General features: G+C 37.7%; 1 protein-coding gene across 3 annotated transcripts in view; it reads left to right on the top strand.

Moving 5' to 3' along the window:
* The first annotated feature begins 2064 nt into the window (after positions 1-2064).
* The window catches only part of SDCBP (syndecan binding protein), a 28469-nt gene continuing 8893 nt past the window's right edge, over positions 2065-21640 (top strand). The window contains exons 1-4 of one of the 3 annotated variants that reach the window (XM_081111228.1): positions 2065-2172; positions 15953-16018; positions 20092-20170; positions 21418-21527. In XM_081111228.1, the coding sequence (XP_080967354.1) occupies positions 15968-16018; positions 20092-20170; positions 21418-21527 (240 nt within the window). In that variant the 5' untranslated portion in view covers positions 2065-2172; positions 15953-15967. The remainder of the gene's footprint in view (positions 2173-15952; positions 16019-20091; positions 20171-21417; positions 21528-21640) is intronic. The other 2 variants (XM_081111229.1, XR_013997052.1) reach the window with 2 other exon arrangements.

The raw sequence follows: 21640 nt of genomic DNA on the forward strand, positions 1-21640 counted from the left end.
AGGGGGTGGGGGAGGCATGGACATGCTCCCTAGAGAGAGTCGCCTGTGTTTTTATTTTTGTGATGAAAGTACATGTTTACTGGCCATTTACTTCTCCACAAAGGGAGCATGAGAGATAAATCATTTGACTCCTTGTATATATAAAAATATCTTCATTCTATTACAATTGAATGTTACAGTTTGGCTCAGTATAGACTTCTAGGTTAGAAATAATTTCCCCTTATAATTTTGAAGGCACTGCTCCATTGACCTGCAGCTTCAAGCATTTAAAAAATTTTTTTTTATATATTTACTGTCTTTTTGTAATTTTAGTTCTCCTTTCTGGAAGATATCATTGAGCTTATCTTCTAAACCTAGAAATTATTTATGCCTTTGTCATAATACTTTTAAGTATCAAAGGTCTCATTTTACAATGTAATATTTTGAACACTAGTATTGCTTAAAACTATCACCCTGTTCCTCTTTTATGAATGCAATACCTGTTTCTCTCTCTAAAAAAAGATTGATACTGGATTTTTAAATATTTTTGTCACTGTTTCCTCCTATTTCCTTTTTTTTTTCTGTTTGTTTCTTCATACTAGAAACCTCTTCAAATTGTTGGAAATCTGTAGTATCTGCTAATTTAGACTTTTGGGGCTTTCCTTAACAATCAGTAACAGGACTAAAAACAAAGATAGGGCATGTTAAGTGGAGGGCTTCATTATAAGGTGATTAGGTCAACTGTCAGAATCCTCAGGTTTTTTTCACTTGAATTTCCTAGGGAGGTATCAATCTGCTGCCTGCGCAGGTGCATGGGATGACTGCAACCTTTAAGCCAATGAACAGATAGGAAAAAGGGATCAGCAGTGTATAGATTTCCACTCATACTCCTTTTGCTAGGGAGTTAGTCACAGTTTTCTGCAGATATAGGTCAGGGACACATCAAGGTGATTCTGCAGATCAAGATGTTGACAGGACTGGTTCCTTTTGGAGTTTCCAGAAGAGAATGTTTCTTATCTTTCTAAGTTCTAGAGCAGGGGCTTGGAACATCCGGCCGGAGAAATAATTTGGTCTGGCCCTGCCAAGGCAACCAACCGCAGGTGGAACTGGAAATTCAATAAATCTAGGAGCTTTCTTCATAGCAACATCAATTTATATTGAGTTATATCAATTGAATGATGTTACAAATATCCAAATGGCCCTTGGCAGAAAAAATGTTCCCCACCCCTGCCAGCCCTGTTCTAGAGTCTGCCAGCTTCCTCTGGCTCCTGGCCACATCATCTCAATCTCTGCTTACTTCCTTACATCTTCTACTACGCATCCACCGGCCACCACTGGGAGGGCAGCTGCTTTACCCATGTATTAAAGCTCTTACGAATTTTAATAAAGCTACCCGTCAGTTCTTTGGAATCAGTCCTGAATGCAGACTGTTGAGGCTTTCCATAACAGTAAGTAACTTAGGTAAACTGTGCCTGTTTCTTTGTATGCTAATGCAGATGTATCTCTGTCATATAAATTGATATTAAGGACCAAATTAGACTATAAATCAAGGCCTTAGAACAGTGCCTGGAACATAGCCCTCAAGAAATAACAGTTTTTTAGTTTTCGCCTAAGGACACAGCTATTACTTTTGCGCACTACTACACAAACAGCCAAGGACGGACAATGAGTGATAAAAACCAAAGAAAAAAGGTATAGTGCGAAGAGGGCAGGAGTTGAGAACAGTTAGTGGGAGGCATGTTTTTGGGCCCAATGGTGGAAATCCAAGGCCGGCAGAGAAAATCGCCAAAAGGTAGGTTCCCAGGACTCGGTATTGGATGTGATGGGATCCACGGGACCCTGAGCCAGACCAGCAGTGAACGGTGGCACCTGGCCCCTGGGCACAAACTAACGATTGTCGGGGTGGTTAGGTGATGAGCTTAAACGGCGGCAGCGGGGAGGCTCTACATTCCCCAACCCCCGGATAGCCCCGCACCGGACCCTGCTCACCCCGCCACCCAGCTGCCCCGTTACCAAGGGGACGGGTCACCTGACCGGGCGCCGCGCGCCTGCGCGGGCGGAAGGCGGGGGCGGCGCCGTGACGCGCCTCGGGGGCGGTCCTCCGGCGCGCGCGGCTTTTCTTCCCTCGGGCTGGGGAAGTCGGGGCTAGTGACCGGGGGCAGCGGCGGCGGCGAGCGGTTCCCTGCGGCCTCGGTAAGCAGCCCTGGCGGGGAAGGAGGGGCGCTCACGCCGCGTCCCGGGCGCGGGGACGTGGGCAGAGGCGTGGGGACCCCGCGTCACTTAGCGGAGACCGTCCGGGTCGCAACGGTTTTCGGGAGGCGGCGGCGGCGACGCCCTCGCCGCGCTGGGCTCCGCGCCCTCTGCGCGCTCAGCCGGCCCGGATGGAGGGGAAGTTTGCGCGCTCCGCCTGCCCGCGCCCCTGCCGGTTTCGGGGTCCTGACCCGGCCGGGCGGGGAGACGGGGCCGGGGACCGAGCCGCAGCTCGGGGACTGTCTCATTCCGGTCCCTTTCGACTCTGTTCCTGTCGGAGGAGAAGGAGGCGCGGGCCTGCTTCCTCGGGAGCCCGCGGGCCTGGGGGCTGAGCTTTCTCCCCTCCGCGGGGCTGGTCGCGGCGCCGGACGGGAGGAGGGGTGTTTGCCGAGGGCGCAGCCCCGATGGGGGTTGGGGGGCGGGGGAGGCGGTGCTGGAAGAAAGGGAGCCGGGCTCCTGCCGGGTGTGTTCCGGGAAGTGTCCCCGAGGTCTGACTCAGAGCTTTCGGGCAGGATTTCCTGGGGCGAAGGGACCGTTCCCTTTCTCTCAGTGGGCTTATTTCATCCCGAGTCTCCCGGTGTGCGCCGGCTTTACCGAAGGGAGTTTCTCGGTTCCTCTCGCCTGGATGCATTATCCGCAGACACGTTACTGTCATTTTTCCATTATGTAAGCCCATTACTTAGAAAGCCCGTTTGGTTTACCACACTCTCAACATTCACTTGCTTCAAAGAAAACACACACAATTGGTTGAAAAGGAAAATGACATTGAAAAACAGCTGCAGTCGGTTCGCTTCATCTCAAATATGTAGACGTGATTCATTTAAACTCAAATTTGTCGCCTTTAGTTTTTATTTGCGGTTGTGGGTAGACAGTAAAAAAACGTGTTTTGTTTTTTAATTTTATTGTATCTGCTAACAGCTTAGTTCTGTAAATCACTTTCCTCGTGGTGGATAAGATACCTCAAATGACTTGTGCCACAAAATAAAAATAAGGAAGTGGAACGTCTTTTTAAAGGTTCAGGAAATAGTCACTGCATTTACCTAAGTATAACTTAGGCAACATTCATTTTTAGTTATGTTTGTGCATTATAAGGATGTAAAAAAATCATGACCCAAGGAGGCAGAATTTCCTAATAGTTGGCTAAGTACACTCAAATGTGTACTGTTCAATTAAAAAGAAAAAAACCACTTCCTTAACCGGAACATGACTCAACTATTTTTTCCCCCTGTTTTCGCCAGATTGGGTACCTTTTTAAGGTAGTATATGCCAAGAGTTTAAAAAAAGAAAGATTCCCCCAAACAACTTTTAAAAATACTTCCTACACCCAGTAATAGTTATGTTAGTACGTTTTAATTTCTTTCTAATTGCTGCAAATATTTTTTGTACAATTCGTTTTTGAGGAGGTAAGCAACAGTGTGACTGAAAGTTAAGCAATAAAGTTAAGCAATGGTATATAGTCTCCCATTTAGGTTCCCCAGCCAACCATAATGCCTTTCTGTAGGAGCCAACCATTTTGCATTTCTTAGGTATTTATTCGGGGATATTTTGTACCTATGTACAAATGTATTTCCACCCCTTCCATTTCATTCCATTTTTTGTTATTGTGGGAAAATACATTGTAACGTAAAGATAACCATTTTTAAGTGTACAGTTCAGTGGTATTAAATACATTGATACCGGGCAACTATCACCACCACCATCCATCCCCAGAACTTCTTCACCTGTAGAATTGAAGCTCTAGTCTATACCCATGAAACTAATTTCCCATTCCCTCAGCCCTGACATCAGCCATTCTACTTTGTGTCCTTAGGATTTTGACTAATCACCTCATATAAGTGGAGTCATAGAGTATTTGTCTTTTTGTGATGTCTTCTTTCACTTAGATGTCCTCAAGGTTCATCCATGTGGTAGCATATTGCAGAATTTCCTTCCCTTTTAAGGTTGACTAATATTTTATGGTACGTATATGCCACATTATGCTTATTCGTTCATCCTTCCATGGACACTTGGGTTGCTTGTAAGTGTGAGCAATTGTGAATAATGCTGCTATGAACATAGGTGTACAAGTAATCCTTCAGACCCAGATTTCAGTTCTTGCAGGTATATGCCCAAAAGTGGAATTGCTGGATTACATGATAATTCTATTTTTAATTGTTTGAGGAACTGTCATATCGTTTTCTATAGCAGCTGCAGCAATTTATACTCCCACCAATGTTGCATTTCCATAGTGATTGGTGATGTTGAGTATCTTCAGGTGCTTATTCGTCATTTCTGTATCTTCTTGGGAGAAATGTGTATTCGACTTTTTTTGACAATTTTTTTTTGTTGAGTTTTAGGAGTTCTCCAGATATCCTGGATATTACTCCCTTATCGTATATATGATTTGCAAATATTTTCTCCCATTCTGTGGATTGCCATTTTACTCTGTTGATAGTGCCTTCTGCTGCACAAAATGGAAAAATTTTCATGAAGCCCAATATGTCTCCTTTTTCTTTTATTACCAATGCTTTTGGTGTCATATCCAATAAATCATTGTGAATCTTTTGTCCTATGTTATCTTCTAAGAGTTTTATTGTTTTAGGTCTTATATTTAGGTTCTTGATGCATTCTGAGTTAGTTTTTTTTATATGGTGTTAGGTAAGGATCCACCTTCATTGTTTTGAAAGTGTCCTAGGTGTACCGGTTAATAACGGCAAATTTTGTAATCAAAGAAAACACGATAATTTCAAGAGAAAAATCAGAAGTGCTTTATTCAAAGTAATGTGCATCGCTAGCTACACATTTCCCCCATCTTTCAGGTAATTTGTGGATACTGTCCCAATAGAACTTTTCTTGTTTTGAGGCAAACCATTCAGAGACCAAATTTTCCACTTCTTCATACATTTTGAAGTGCTGCTCAGAAAGTGCCTGTGCCATCGATCAGAGCAAGTGGTAATCTGAAGGAGCAAGGTCTGGTGGATACAGCGGGTGGGTTAATACTTCCCAGGCAAGACCTTTTAATGTGTCTTTAACTAGTTTTGAAGTGTGTGATGGTGCGTTATCATGAAGCAAAATTACTTTGCCGTGTCTTCTGGCACATGCTGGTCGTTTCACGATCAATGCTGGTCGTTTCACGATCAATGCTGGTTCAAATTGATTATTTGTTGTCGGTAGCAATCAGTATTAACAGTTTCACCTGGTTTTAGAAACTCATAATACACCACACGTTCCTGATCCCACCAAACGCAGAGCATTGTCTTCTTTCCGAAGCGATTTGGCCTTGCAGTCGATGTTGATGGTTGACCTGGGTCAGTTCATGATTTTGTGCATTTGGGATTCTCAAAATAAATCCACTTTTCATCGCCAGTCACAATTTGATGCAAAAAAGACTTTCGTGCTGTTGAAGCAGCATTTTACTGATGACTTTTTGGTTTTCCTTTTGTCTTTTGTTCAGTTGATGTGGCACCCATTTTCCTTCCTTTAAAATCATTCCCATTGCCTTAACCGGTTTGATTCAGTGGATAGAGCGTCGGCTTGTGGACTCAAAGGTCCCAGGTTTGATTCTGGTCAAGGGCATGTACCTTGGTTGCGGGAACATACCCAGTGGGGAGTGTGCTGGAGGCAGCTGATGGATGTTTCTCTCTCATTGATGTTTCTAACTCTCTATCCCCCTCCCTTCCTCTCTGTAAAAAATCAATAAAATATATTTTAAAAAAATCTTTCCCATTGCTTGTAAATGATTGGAAATTGTTTGCTGAGCAACGTTTAATCTTTCTGCAAGTTGTTTTTGAGTTTGACACCCATCTTCATCCAGTAATGCTTGTAATTGTTGGTCTTCAAATTTTTTCGGTTGACCTGGACGTCCTTTGTCTTTCACATTGAAATCACCACTTTTAAAGCGTTTAAACCAGCGTTCACAAGTATCTTAAGATGGAGCATGTTCACCGTAAGCTTCCCGAAGTATATGATAACTTTTTCTTCAAAATAAAGTAATGAATTAAAACTTCCCGCAAATGCTCTTTTTTTTTTTTTGGCACAGAATTCGACATTTTTAAGCGTAAAAATATCTATGGTGTTAACACCTTCAGCAAATTTGACATGAAGTTTTGAAGCTTGCTGTCAATACAGCAAAATAGCATACATATCAAATCGCATGTATGTCAACATGTATGTAACTCCATCTATTGAAAAAAATCCTCATTATTAACCGGTGCACCTGGTATATGCAGTTTTTCCAGTATCATTTGTTGTAAAGTCTTGTCTTTTTCTCATTGAATGGTCTTGACACCTTTGTCAAAAATCAATTCACCAAATATCTGAGGGCTTATCTCTAGGCTCTCTGGTCTCTTCCATTGGTGTATTTGTCTTTATGCCAATATGTACCATACTGTTTTTATTATTGTAGTTTTATAGTATATTATGAAATCAGGAAGGGTGATCCTCCAGTGTTGTTATTTTTCAACATTGTTTTGGGGATTTGGGGTACCCTAAAATTTCATATGATTTTGGCTTTTTTTATTTCTAAAAAAAAAGTCATGGAGATTTTTATAAAGATTGCATTGAATCTGTAGATCATTTAGGCTAGTGTTGATATTTTAACAATACCAACCCTTAGTCGATGAACATGGGATTTGCTTCCATTTATATATATCTTCTTTAATTTTTTTCAGCATTGCTTTGCAGATTTCATTGTACAATTCTTTCACCTCTTTAATTAAATTAATTCCTAAGTATTTTATTTTTTGATGCTCTTGTAAATGGAATTGTTTTTGTAATTTCCTTTTTAGATAGCTCATTGTTTATGTATAGAAATGCAACTGGTGTGTGTGTGTGTGTATAGTCCAGGGTTTTTTATACCTTAAACATAGAAGATCATATCATCTGTAAACGGATAATTTTTACTTTTCCAATGTGGATGCCTTTATTTCTTTTTTCTTTTTCTTTCTTTTCTTGCCTAATTGTTGTGTCTAGAACTCTGTTGAATCTAAGTATTTTATTTTTGATGCTATTGTAAATGGAATTGTTTTTGTAATTTTTAGATTGCTTATTGTTTATGTATAGAAATGCAACTGATTTTTGTGCATTGACTGTATCCAGCTGAGTTTGTTTATTCTAACAGCTGTGTGTGTGTGTGTGTGTGTGTGTGTGTGTGTAATCCAGGGTTTTCTATACCCTAACATAGATGATCATATCATCTGTAAACAGATAATTTACTTCTTTCCCAATGAGCATGCCTTTCTTTTCTCCTTTTCTTTCTTTTCTTGTCTAATTGCTGTGGCTAGGACTCTGTTGAATAGAAGTCGTGAAAGTGTGCCTCCTTGCTTTGTTCTTGATCTTAAAAGTATTCAGCCTTTCACCATTGAGTGTGGTTTGCTTTGGATTTTTCATATATGGCTTTTATTATGTGGAAGTAATTTCCCTCTATTTCCATTTTGTTGAGTGTTTTTATTATAAGAGATTGTTGAGTTTTATCAAATGCTATTTCTGCATCAATTGAAATGATCATGTGGTTTTCCCCCCATCCTTTTGTTGATATGACATACTATTTTGATCATCTCACATGTTGAACGATCCTGCTCTTACAGGAATAAATCCTACTTGCTAAAGATATATAGCTGTGTAATTCTTTTAAGGTGCTGTTGAATTCTGCTTGCTAATATTTTGTTAAGGGTTTTTGCATCAATGTTCACAAGGAATTTTGTAGTATTCTTACAGTACCTTTGTTCTAGCCTTGATACCAAGGTAATGCTATCTTCGTAGAGTGAGTTAGGACATGTTCCCTCCTCTTCAATTTTTTAGCAAAATTTTGAGAAGGATTGATATTAACTCTTTTTAAATGTTTAGTAGAATTCATCAGTGAAGCCATCGGGTCCAAGGCTTTTCTTTGTTGGGAGATTGTGATACTGACTGCATCTGTTCACTAGTTATAGGTCTATTCAGATTTTATGTTTATTCGTGAGTTAGTCTTGGTAGGTTTTGTTTCTAGGAATTTGTCCATTTAGGTTATGTGGTTTTGGGGGCATATAGTTGTTCATAGTACTCTCTAGTAATCCTTCTGATTTCTATAGAGTCCATATAAATTTACCACTTTCATTTCCAGTTTTAGTATTTGAGTTTTCTCTGTTTATTTCTTAGTCCATCTAGATAAAGTTTATCAATTTTGTTAATTTTTTTAAAGAACCAACTTTGGTTTCATCAATTTTCTCAATTCTCTATTTCATTTATCTTTGTTCTAATCTTATTTCCTTCTGCTAGCTTTGGGTTTAGTTGGTACTCTTTTTCTAGTTTCTTAACACAATTGTTCGCGTATTTATAGTACAGTACTGTAAATCATGCTTTTCTCTCCAGTTAATGATAATATATTGAACCTCTTTCAATATAGTGTATATAGAACTTCCTCTTCTATTTCTTGTGTTCTGCTATTACAGTCAGTGCTTTAGTGAGTAAAGTTCAACATATGTCACTTTATGTGCAAATATATTTGTAGACTAAAGACCTGAAGTGACATTGCTGGATTGGAGGGTATTTGCATTTATAATTTTGGTAGATGTTGCAATGTCACTTTCTATGAAAATTATACTAATTTGCACTTTCATGTGTAATGTGCATGTGTTTCTTTAAGCCTTATTATCAGAGAATGTTGTCAAACTGGATTTTTGCCAGTTCAGTAGGTGTGAAATAGAATCTTTTAGATAAAATGAAATTCTTCTTAGAGTAGACTTTATATGATATATTAAAAGGAAGAGTTCCACTGTTCCTCCATGAAATATGTGTCAGCCTGAGAACTATTTTAACTAGTGCTCAGGTAATTCTGATCTGATGCTTAGACACATTTAATAAACATTGCTCTAGATGACCGTTTAGGACTTTATCGAAGTATACATGTTCTTTGACACTATATATGAGCCATCTGAATGCTTATTAATTCTCAATACATTAGAAAACACAGCCATCACTGTTTACCATTGTGGTCCATTGGACATTTAAAAAAAATACTTTAGGCCATTTTATGAATAATTTTGCAGAAGTGAAAATAAAGAGATAGTAAAAAAAAAATTAGTAACAGTCTGAGCATAAGAAACCCAGATTTTTATTATAAACTAGAGGCCGGGGCACGAAATTAATGCACTCGGGGAGGGGGTCCCTCAGCCTGGCCTGCACCCTCTTGCAGTCCGGGAGCCCTCGGGGGATGTTCGACTGCTTCGGAGGCAGGAGAGGCTCCTGCCACTGCCGCTGCGCTCCCCAGCCATGAGCCCGGTTTCTGGCTGAGCGGCACTCCCCTTGTGGGAGCACACTGACCACCAGGGGGCAGCTCCTGCATTGGGCGTCTGCCCCCAGTCGTTCTGCTGTTTGATCAATTTGCGTATTAGCCTTTTATTATATAGGATTTTTCTGGTTTTGAAGTTATCTCTAGCTGAAATGGGCGACATCTTTTGAGTAGAACTAATTGCTCAACTGTCATGAGTGAATTTGGAGCATATACATCTTATAAATGCAATTCTACATACATCTCTAATATGTTATAGCTTATATTACTTTTGGTTCTTTATGTACTCAGTTGTCAAAATAATATACTAATTCTAGATTTCAAATAAATCTCTAATAGGTTCTGACATTACTCTCTGGTAATTTTTCTACTTGAATTGTCAAAATGCAGTACTTTTGCAAACTTTAATGGCACATGATTTTATTGAGAGGATGATCATGTTGTGTGTTCTATATTTGCAGGTAATTTTCATTTATACTTTTTATCAACATCAATTAGAATAATAAGTGCAGTAGGTTTTTAAGAATATCTCTACTGATTTCTTTTACTCACCTTGTTTGAACATCGCCTTCATTTGGCCACTTACAAGTCATACCAAGTAAATTTTGCTGCACAAATATAAAAGATTGAAGAAGATGGTAATATCCTTTGGTTACCCTACCGCTTCCTTGCTGGCCTTGCCCCGGCAACATCTGACACCTTTCATGTGTCAGGTGACCTCCAGGTTCTTGACTCACGCAGGAAAAAATTTAAGACACAACTCTAGGTGAAAGTGAGAGTAAGTTTATTAAGACCTAGCTCAGTGAGGTAAAGGAATGGTCCCTGGGGACAGGATTAGGGGGTAACTCCAGCACAAGCTGCCACTGTCTATTTCTTCCCTGGGTGCAAGCTTCATGGGGACTCTTAGAGCTTAGCTTAGCATAGAAACGGCAGAGTGGGTGAGGCTGTGCTCAAAGAAGAGAGTGCACTGTGTTTCTTAGACGTGTGGGTTTCTATAGGCAGGAATATTATGGGCGGTCCCAGGAGAGGATCTCAACAGAATGTTCATTAGATTTCCTGATGTGTAGGTTAGTCTGCTGGCGTATAAAAATGAGCATATAGTGGGATCAGGGGTCAGTCTCTGGTTAGTTTTACCTCTATCTTGGATTAGACTGGCTCTAATTGTGTGTTTTGTTGTTGTTATCTATCTTTCTGACTAAGGTTATTTAAATCACTGGCGCTTAGATATCTTTGGTTTGGGAGAATGGATTTAGGCCACCTGCTCTTAGACATCTTTGGTTGGGGGGATGTAGTTCTGTGACTTGTCAGCCAACTGTTGATTGCTCAGCCTCCGTTTTCTCATTCCACTTGCCTGGGAACATTCCTAGTTTCTCACTAACCTGTCCCACTTTAAGTAAAACAGATCCCAGGGACTTGTTTCAGAATATTGCATGATAAAGTCATTCCTTCTGAATGACTGTCTGAATGAAAAATCATATTTCTTTTATTAATTGAAGCTATATTGTTTATGTAATGATTTTTAAGTTTGAGGAATTTCAATTTTAGGCTTTTGCCACATGGAAACTCATATTTTTATATTTATATGATTATTTTTCTCATCATAAGAGTCTAGAATACATCTCCTTGTCTCTTTGTGTTCATCTTCTGACTTGTCTAATAAATGTCTTCCTCTTTCAGTTTTCTCACTGCCATCCTGGGTGAAAAATTCTAAATTCTCTGCTGTGTTCAATGAATACTTTTTAGAAAAAACAGCTACAAACATGGTATCTCTACACTTTACCTTCTTGGAAGAGGAGGCAGTACTTTGGGCAATACAAACTGAAGGGTGACTGTTTTAGGACCTTAAGATGGTTTTATGGTTGTACTTTAGGTTACTACCCCGGTATGCATTTCCATTATTTCCTATACAAATTAAAAAGATTTTGTACCGTTTTATTTTTGCACTAATTGAAGCTAATAGGTTACTCCTATGTTTAAATAGGGAATAATTTGACATCCTGGATTCCTGTGAAAATGATTTATGGGAATAGAATGTTTAAGCACTTTGCTGTTGAGGAGTTAAAGCAATTAGCTTATAGAAGATTTTTTTTAAAAAAAGCAAGTGTGTCCTAACTTTTCTACCTTACAGAAAAGATATGTTGATTTACTAGATCAAACTTTAAGCTGAGACATTGGAAAGAAAATTAAGTTGGTGGCAGAGCTGGAGCTAGAACTTGGGCTGTTAAAAATTTTCCTTTATTTTTGAAATTCAGGAATAATTGACTTATATTAGTTTCAGGTGTACAACGTAGTGGCTCAATATTTGCATTACCACAGTAGGTCTTGATAACATCTATCACTGCACTTAATTACAAATTTTTTCTTGTGATGAGAACTTTTAAGATGCACTCTTTTAGCAACTTTAAATATACAGTACAGTATTAACTATAGTTATCATGCCATATATTACATCTCCAGTACTTATTTATCTTATAACTGGAATTTTATACCTTTTGACCCCTTTCACCCATTTTGTCCATTCCTTACCCCTGTCTCTGGCAACCACCAGTGTATTTATAAGTTTAGTTTTGTTGTTGTTTTTTATTTTTCACATATAAGTGAGATTATGTAGTATTCGTCTTCATGTGACTTATTTCACTTAACATAATGCCTTTAGGACCACATGAACCATAACATCTGCATCATCAGGGTATGAGAAGAAGAGAGAATGTAAGGGATCATGAACCTATTTGAAGAAATAATGACTGAAAACTTCCCTAACCTTGTGAGTTCACACAAGTCCAGGAAGCACAGAGAGTCCCAAATAAAGTGAACCCAAAGAGGGCCACAGCAAGGTATATCATAATTAAAAATGGCAAAGGTTAAAGTCAAAGAGAGAAACTTAACAGCAAGATAAAGACAGTTACTTACCTTCAAGGGAGCTCCCATTACTGTCAGCTGATTTCTCAACAGAAACATTTCAGGCCAGAAGGGATTGCAATGAAATATTTAAAGTGATGAAAAGCAAGTACCTGCAACCAAGACTACTTTAGTCAGCAAGGCTATCATTTAAAATTGATGGAGAAATTAAGAGCTTCCCAGACAAGAGAAAGCTAAAGTAGTTTGTTACTACCAAACTAGTATTGCAGGAAATGTTAAAAGGAGAAGAGGATTAGTTAAAAGATACAAGTACATACCTATCAGTAATCTCCTTAAGTGTAAATGGCTTAAATGCTCCAATCAAAAGACTTGGATGGTTAAGAAAACAAGACCCATATATGCTGTCGAGAAGAGACATACCTCAGAATGAAAGATACACTCAGACTTAAAGGTATGAAGAAAGTTACTTTATGCTAACGGAATGGGGGAGAAAAGCTGGGGTAGCAGTTCTTATATCAGACAAAATAGACTTTAAAACCAAAGGCTATGGTAAGAGACAAAGAATGACAGTACCTAATGATAGAAATAACCCCTGTAAACATTTCTTTACCCAATATAGAAGCACCTAAATATGTAAAGCAAATCTGGATGGACATAAAAGGAAAGATTTACAGTAATCAGTTACACTAGGGCATTTTAACACCCCATTGACATCAATGGGTAGATCTTCCAGACAGACTATCAAGGACAAGGAAATGGTGGTCTTAAATGACACACTAGATCAGATTGACTTAATTGATATCTTTAGAGCATTTCATTCCAAAGCAGCAAAATACACATTCTTTTCAAGGGCATATGGAACATTTTCTAAGACAGATCATATGATAGGACACAAAGCATCTTCTCTGACCATAATGGTATGAAATTAGAAATTGATCACAAGAGAAAAACACAAAGACATGGAGGCTGAATAATATGTTACTAAATAATGAATGGGTTAACAGTGAGATCAAGGAAGAAGCCAAATGATACCTGGAAACAAATGAAAATGAGAATACAACAACCCCAAATCTGTGGGACGCGGTGAAAGCAGTCCTGGGAAGAAATGGATAGCATTACAGGCCTATCTTAAGAAACAAGAAAAACCTCAAACTAACTTGGCATTTCAAGGAACTAGAAAAAGAACAGCAACAAAAGCCCAAAGTGAGTAGAAGACAGGAAATAATAAAGATCAGAACAAAAATAAGTGAAATGGGGTCTATAAAACAATACAAAGGATTGGTGAAACCAAGAGCTGGTTCTTTGAAAAGATAATGTTGACAGACATTTTTTTAAAATATATTTTTTTATTGATTTCAGAGAGGAAGGGAGAGAGAGAGAGAAACATCAGTGTTGAGAGAGAATCATTGATTGTTTGCCTCCTGCACGCCACCTACTGGGGATTGCACCTACAACCTGGACATGTGCCCTTAACCGGAATTGAACCTGGGGCCCTTCAATCCACAGGCTAATGCTCTGTTCACTGAGCCAAACAGGCTAGGGCAATGTTGACAAACCTTTAATCAGACTCATCAAGAAAGAAAAGAGAGAGGACCAAAATAAAATCAGAAATGAAAGAAGAGAATAAGAGACACCAAAGAAATATAAAGGATTGCAAGAAAATATTACAAACTATATGCTAATGAATTTGACAATTTGGACTAAATGGATAAATTCCTAGAAACATACAGTCTTCTAAAACTGAATCAGAAAGCAGAAAATATGAGTAGACAGATTTCAATTATTGAAATTGAAGCAGTAATAAAAAAAACTCCTAACAAATTAAAGTCCTAGACCAGAATGGTTCACCCGTGAATTTTACCAAACATTCAAAGAAGAATTAACACCTATCCTCAAACTATTGAAAAAAAATTCAAGAGAAAGGAAGACTCCCAAGTTCATTTTATGAGGCCAATGTTATCTTAATTACAAAACCAGATAAAGACACTACAATGGAAGAAAGTTATAGGCCAATATACCTGATGAACATAGATGCAAAAGTCTCAACGAAGTATTAACAAACCAGATCCAGCAATACATAAACAACAACAAAAATCTGAAATACCCATTTCTCTTCTTGGCTTGAGTGTGTTGGTATGTGAGTTATCTCAGAGTTTGTCAGATAACTTCAGTTAATATTTGGGAAAAAAAGCTTGTATGGGAGAAAATTTAGAATAATTATTCGTTCTTTTAAAAAATATTATTGATTTCAGACAGGAAGGGAGAGGGAGAGAGATAGAAACATTAGTGATGAGAGGGAATCATTGATTGGCCGCCTCCTGCACCTGCCATACTGGGGATCGAGCCTGCAACCCAGGCATGTGTCCTGACCGGGAATTGAACCATGACCTCCTGGTTTATAATTGATGCTCAACCACTGAGCCGCAGCAGCAGCCGGGCTACTCATTGAGTTTTGAAATGAACCACTCATACAGTTCATTTCTTACAAGTAAAATGTAATCTTTTAGGTTACTGGCAGAACTAAAAATAGAAATAGTGTTAAATTACCAGCAGGTACTGAAGGAGCCTGGCTGGAAAAAAATCTTTCTCCTCCGGTGTACCTTCAGTTCTCTACTGACAATGCTGCCAGCTGGGAAAAGAGATATGTAAAGGGCCCGTCTCCATTTCCACAGAGCAGCCAGTAATGGGTGGATGTGGATATAAAAGGTAATAAACTGGTAACCGGATCAAGAGCCTATGTTAAACCCTATACAGTTTAGGATATATTGTTATAATGGGTTTAAAGAAAGTGCCAGGTATTCATCTCAAAATAGCTAAACAGAACTTTAAAGTATATATCCTTGTAATACTTTTTAAAAATGTTTTATACTACGACAAAAAACAATTCATGGTGACTAAAAAAAAATTGAATAATATAGAAATATTTAAAATGTAAAAATTTACCTCTTATTCTTCAGGTCCCTACTCTCCATTTTGTTCATGTCTTCTGAAGATAAAACTATTATTAATAGTTGGTGTGCAGTGTATTTTCTATATGCAGTTAGTTGACCGTTGATCAATAAGGGTGTTAGGCTCACAGACCACTCTTGCAGAAGAAATCTGAATATAACTTAAGTCGGCCCTCCCATATTCAGTTTTCAAACTGAAAATGGAAATACAAGTTGACCTTGAGAGGTCAACTATATATTTGTATATTGGGGTGGGCAAAAGTCGGTTTACAGTTGTATTAATACAATAATAAATAATAAAAGAATAAACTGTTTTGTGTATTCACAGCTGTAAACCTTTGCCCACCCCTGTATATATGTATTTTCCCCTTGTGATAGAGGCTTTATAGATAGGTAAGCTAGATAAATCACATAACTCTTCTTTCTGATTTTCTAAACTTTTTAAATGAGGGACTTTTATTTGAAGGGAAGTTTAAAGTCTCTGGATATAGTTTGATAGTAGTGGTAAAGGAGGGAGAGAAGGTTTGGTAGCCATTAATCAGTAAGCAGTTTTTATATAGCCTAGATGTTCATATTTTCCCATATTTTATGTGTATTTTGCTAGTTGCGGGTACTATTTAAGTTTTGGTGAGAATTAAATTATATAAATTTTTCTTTGTTTTTTCCTTAGAAAAATCCTGCAAAAATGTCGCTGTACCCATCTCTTGAGGATCTGAAGGTAGACAAAGTAATTCAGGTACGTTTAAGTTGTTTAAGTGCTTTTTCCCATATATTACATCATGCATTTTAGTTGCAGGTAAAGCGGAGCAAGAAATTTGAATAGATGTATTTGTTCATGATCATGCATCATATACTTTTTTCAGTTTATTAATTGCAGACTACATAGTTATAAAACGCTAGCTATTCCTTTTTATTTTGTGAATTAATGGGCATGGGATATTATTTCTTTAAAGCTGGACTTAAACTACTCACTGATAGGTATACTTTATGACTAAAATTTAAATACAGCATACATAAGTTGGTAAGATACACTCCAATTTTTTGATGTTGTAGTTTTGGTTAAAATTTGAATGTTGGGATCTTCAGCTTTGATCAATCTTTAAAATAATTCTCTTCTCTCTGAAGTTAAAAATTACAGAAATAGTGAAGTATACATGCTGCTTATAGAAGAATAGTGATGTGAAAGCACAAGGAAAGTGTTGCGATCTATATCCTTTTAGATGTAGGCAGCAGACATTTCACACGTTCGAGCTCTAAATAACTGTTAGAGATTACAGTATTATCTCATTAAGTCAGAACTTTCTGTGATCCTTCATGTAAGTATTAGCTCTGGAGGCATGTTTCTGCTTAAGAAAGTTTGGGGATCAAGTCTTTCTATTTGTAAATTTTTATTATGCTTTTTTGAAACGGGTGAGTCTATCTTGATTCCTGTTTACTTTCAATTTTATATCTTACAAACTTAGAATTTTTTCAGCTATTTATTGCTTTGACAAGATAACTCAAACTCCTGTTGTACTTTATTTCTAAAATCTTTTTAATATGATATTCTTTCTGAATTGTTTGGTACTTCAAAGCTTCTTATTACTCTAAAGATTATTTTACTTGAGACCTTGATCTCAGTTTATGTGAAGTGATTGACTTAATAATTAGTTAATGAGAATAAAAATTTTATTTCAAACTTGTGGGAAGTCTTAAGCAACTTGAAGAATACAAGTGTTTTTAGACAAACTGTTAGCCTTTTGAGAGTAAAAAAACCTTGGAAGTAATAGTAACAAATATGTGACTGAGTTATTAACCTTGTAGTAATGTAATGTAATTAAATGTGGTGGGGAGGTCAGTGAACATATTTTTCATCATAGATCTACTATGGATATTAAAGTATGGTTTGTAAAATCTCTCAAATCCATTGTTCAGCTGCCAAGGCTTTGATGCCTCAGTTTTAAGTGGCATGTTCAGTCATCTTAAATGCTCTATCATTTCTTTCTTCATTTTTTGTTAGTGTTTTTCTCATGTGGTTTTTATTTCCACAAAGTTCATCTGAACACACACATTTTCTTTTTGAAAAGTCCTTATCTGAAATATTTAGCCTTCAAAGAATAACAGTGAAGCCAGTAATGACATCAGCATTAAGTGATAAGGATTTGCAGATGGATCGGAAAGAATCTGTTTTCTTCCTTTCCGTTTCATTTTATTGAACTCTAAATTAACCATAGTTGACTTTGAGCAGAGGTTTTTTATTTTGAAAAGAGCAGAAAAAGAAGGAAAGAGTTCATATTGACAAATGTTAGAAGGCTCTAGTCTACATTAGGCTGACCTACATTAAGAAGCAGCAAATTCTGTGGGGATTTCCATTAGAAGACCTTTTATGTTTCCAGCAAAAAACTGCTTAGAGATAAAATAATGAGGAAAGAGGGGGACATATAGTTGTTTTTTTTAATTCTCACTGGATTTAGAAGTATTCTTAACTACTAAAGTCTTGGGCAGTTTTAGTGTGTGTGTGTGTGTGTGTGTGTGTGTGTGTGTGTGTGTGTGGTGTGTGTGTGTATGTGTGTGGTGTGTGTGTATAGTTCTTTTTACACAGTAATTCATACTTAGGTTTATTTTTGTTCTTGAGATGCCCCTGCAAAGGTATTTATTTTCTAATCTTCTGGCCTTTTACACCACAGCAAAGCTAAAATGCAGCTGTAAACTGGCAGTTCATATATAGTAAACTATTCTTACAGGAGCCATTAGTCTGCGTCTTTCCACGTCATATAATTCCTGAACCTCTCTATCCATTACAAATTCTTAACAGGAGCCTGTGGTTGCTGTACCTATCTATCTAAAATAAGCTGTTAAGAAACAATGACACAGAGATCCAGTACTTAGTTTCCTAATGTGTGAGCAGAGGGGACAATGACAATTGTAGCTTACAAGCATGGTCTGTCCACATGCTTTCTGTAATGACAGCAACAACATGCCCCAGCAGAAACTGTGCTCATTGGGGGCGCTCCTTTTAAATAGTTTGAGATTTCAAATGAGTGTAAAAACAGTTTGTACATTTAATGACTCATAGTCCTTAGGCTCTTGTACTATCTTTCTTTTATTATACCAGATGACATAATTATATTTGGTTGCAGAGAACTTTTTATATATGGGATGGGGCAAAAATAGGTTTACAATTGTGAGTACACAAAAAGTTTATTCTTGTATTATTAATTACTGTATTTTCCATATGAACTGTAAACCTACTTTTGCCACACCCTACATATTCTTACATATTCTTATTTCAGTATTCCTTAGGAATAGTAGCAATGAATGAAAGAATAAAAAATAATAACCAATCTAAAAAGGAATAATTTTTTTAAAAAATATTTTTGATTTCAGAGAGGAAGGGAGAGGGAGAGGGGGGGAAAGAGAGAGAGAAATATGAATGATGAGAGAGAATCATTGATCGACTGCCTCCTGCATTCCCCACACTGGGGATTGAGGCTGCAACCCAGGCATGTGCCCTGACCAGGAATGGAACTATGACCTCCTGGTTCATAAGTCGCCACTCAGCCACTGAGCCGTGCTGGCCAGACTATCTTGTCATTTTTTGTGTCAGTGATAAAGTACATGTTTTGCATACTTTGTAATATTTTTGTATTTAGTATAGTGTAGCCGCTTGTTATACTTGCTAAAATGAAGATAAAGTTTATTTCAGTAGAAAATGTCACAATAAATATTAGCAACTTAATATTTAAAATAAATATTTAAATATGTAGGTATTTTTCTGATATGACTTTTATATGAATACTAGAGGCCCAGTGCACGGAATTCGTGCACTGGGTGGCGTGGGGGTGGGGTGGGGCGAGGGTGTCCCTCAGCCCTGCCTGCACCCTCTCCAATCTGGGATCCCTCTCACAATCCGGGACTGCTGGCTCCCAACTGCTCGCCTGCCTGATTGCCCCTAACCACTTCTGTCTGCCAGCCCGATCGCCCCCAACTGCCCTCCCCTGCCAGCCATCTTGTGGTTGTGGGTGCTGCCATCTTTGAGGGCAGGGAAGTCAATTAGCATATGCCCTCCTTATTGGCTGTGGGTGCTGCCATCTTTGAGGGCAGGGCAGTCAATTAGCATATTCCCTCTTTATTAAATAGGATGATTGAGCTTTTTTTTCTTATGCAGATAAAATATTTTAAAATTCTTAAAGGAACAATGAAAATATAAAATGGGTGGTCATGCATTTTTAAAATATTACTATATTAATTTGCTATAGCAAACTATGTGGAATGATGCTTAGTCAAGTTTTTTATGATAGTGTTACATATTTAGACTAGGAAAAATATTTTTATAGATTTTTTTTTGAAAAATATATTATGAAATGTTTGAAACTAAACTTTCTTGAGTACAACTTTAATGTTTTAGTTTCTTTTTGGGAATAATGAATTAAACTTATAAATAAGAACTAGAAGCCTGATGCACGAAATTTGTGTACAGGAAGGGTGTGTGTGTGTGTCCCTCAGCTTGGCCTGCACCCTCTTGTAATTCTGATCCCTCGCTCCTAACCACTCGCCTGCTCGCTCCTTACCCCTTGGCTCTCTGCTTCTTACCACCGCTGCTGCTCTCACCAGCTGTGAGCCTGGTTTCTGGCTGAGCAGTGCTCCCGCTGTGGGAGCGCATTGGCCACCAGGGGGCAGCTCCTGCATTGAGTGTATGCTCACTGGTGGTCAGTGTGCATCATAGCGACCAATTGTTCTGGTTGTTCTGCTATAAGGGTCGCTGGGCTTTTATACATATAGATTTTAAGTACATATATGACATTGTTAGAATTTTCTTTTCTTTTTCAGGCTCAAAGTGCCTTTTCTGCAAACCCTGCCAACCCAGCAATTTTGTCTGAAGCATCTGCTCCCATCTCTCAAGATGGAAGTAGGTTTATACTTTGGATTCATTCTCCTTAAACAGAAATTTCTAAGCCTTCTTTCTTTGAAATAAGAAATCCAAGATTTAAAATTTTTTATTTAGCATAAATTGGTGGTTAAAGCTCTAGTAGTAAGAAGAAAAAATGTTTATTTCAAAGCCTAAACCTTTAATCAAGAAAGTGAACTATGAATATGAAGATGTGTTTTATGGCTTAATGAAATTAATTAAATTTTAACCCTCATAAGTTCATAACTTGAGATTGATGCATTTATGTGGACTGTGCCCATATTGCTGCTCTTAAACTGTCTTCTGTTTTGGGGGTGGAGGGGGTGCTGTGAAATGTCCAACTGCCTTGCCTCCCTTTGGGGGTTGAGGGGTTTTCCCAACTCCTAGAATCTCTACTCAGTCTCCATATCCTTCTCTTTGGTCCCCTTTCCTTCTAATTTCATGGGGATTCAGGAGAGAACCCCTAAATATGACAAGATACAAAAGGAGTGTTAAGTACATATTTGTGGCCTCATAATATTTATAACTTTGTTTCTTTTAGAAAATCCATTTTATTAAGTTACAAATAAATCATGTACAAAGGATCTTTTGGAAATGGTACCTACCTCTACTACCAAGTTAAATACTGTTAATATTTAAATATACTGTTTCCAAGATTTTATTGGAATGTGGTTAATATTTTTTTTAATTCATTTTTTTACAGAGAGGGAGAGGGATAGAGAGTTAGAAACACTGATGAGAGAGAAACATCGATCAGCTGCCTTCTGCACACCACCCCCTACTGGTGATGTGCCCGCAACTAAGGTACATGTCCTTGACCGGAATCAAACCTGGGACCCTTCAGTCCGCAGGCCGACGCTCTATCCACTGAGCCAAACCGGTTAGGGCGTGGTTAACATTCTTAAAATGCTATGACACTAAATCAATTTAAAACGTTCGATTTTATTTTAATTGAATTATTTCATAGCCATGTTTATTAAATGAGTTATAAAGTAACTGCCTCAACAAGTAGACATTTTGCTCAGTTATTCTCTACTGGAGAATCAGTGGTTTTTCACAGAATTGCTGATCAAATCAGTTTATTTTAAGAAAAAGGAAAGATAAGATAATTTATTTGGAAAAATTATTTCTACTCTTAGGAATTTTTAGAAGCCTAAGATTATTAACATAAGTAGAAGCCTATTCTAACAGTTTTCATTTTGAATATTCTAATTTTTTTTCTTTATTCTCTCACTTATTTATATTAGATCTCTATCCTAAATTGTATCCGGAGCTTTCTCACTACATGGGTCTCAGTTTAAATGGAGAAGAAATAGAGGCAAATATGGCCATGGTCCCTGGAGCACCAACTCAGGGGGTATGTATAGTGAACTAATTTTGAATTGTATAAAATCACACTTTACGCATAAATATAAGCTGTCATCTTTGTGGTTAACTCACAGATTTATAACTTTAACATTGACCTCTCTT

Source organism: Myotis nattereri, assembly GCF_964212035.1.
Source record: "Myotis nattereri genome assembly, chromosome: 17".
NCBI classification, from domain to species: domain Eukaryota; kingdom Metazoa; phylum Chordata; class Mammalia; order Chiroptera; family Vespertilionidae; genus Myotis; species Myotis nattereri.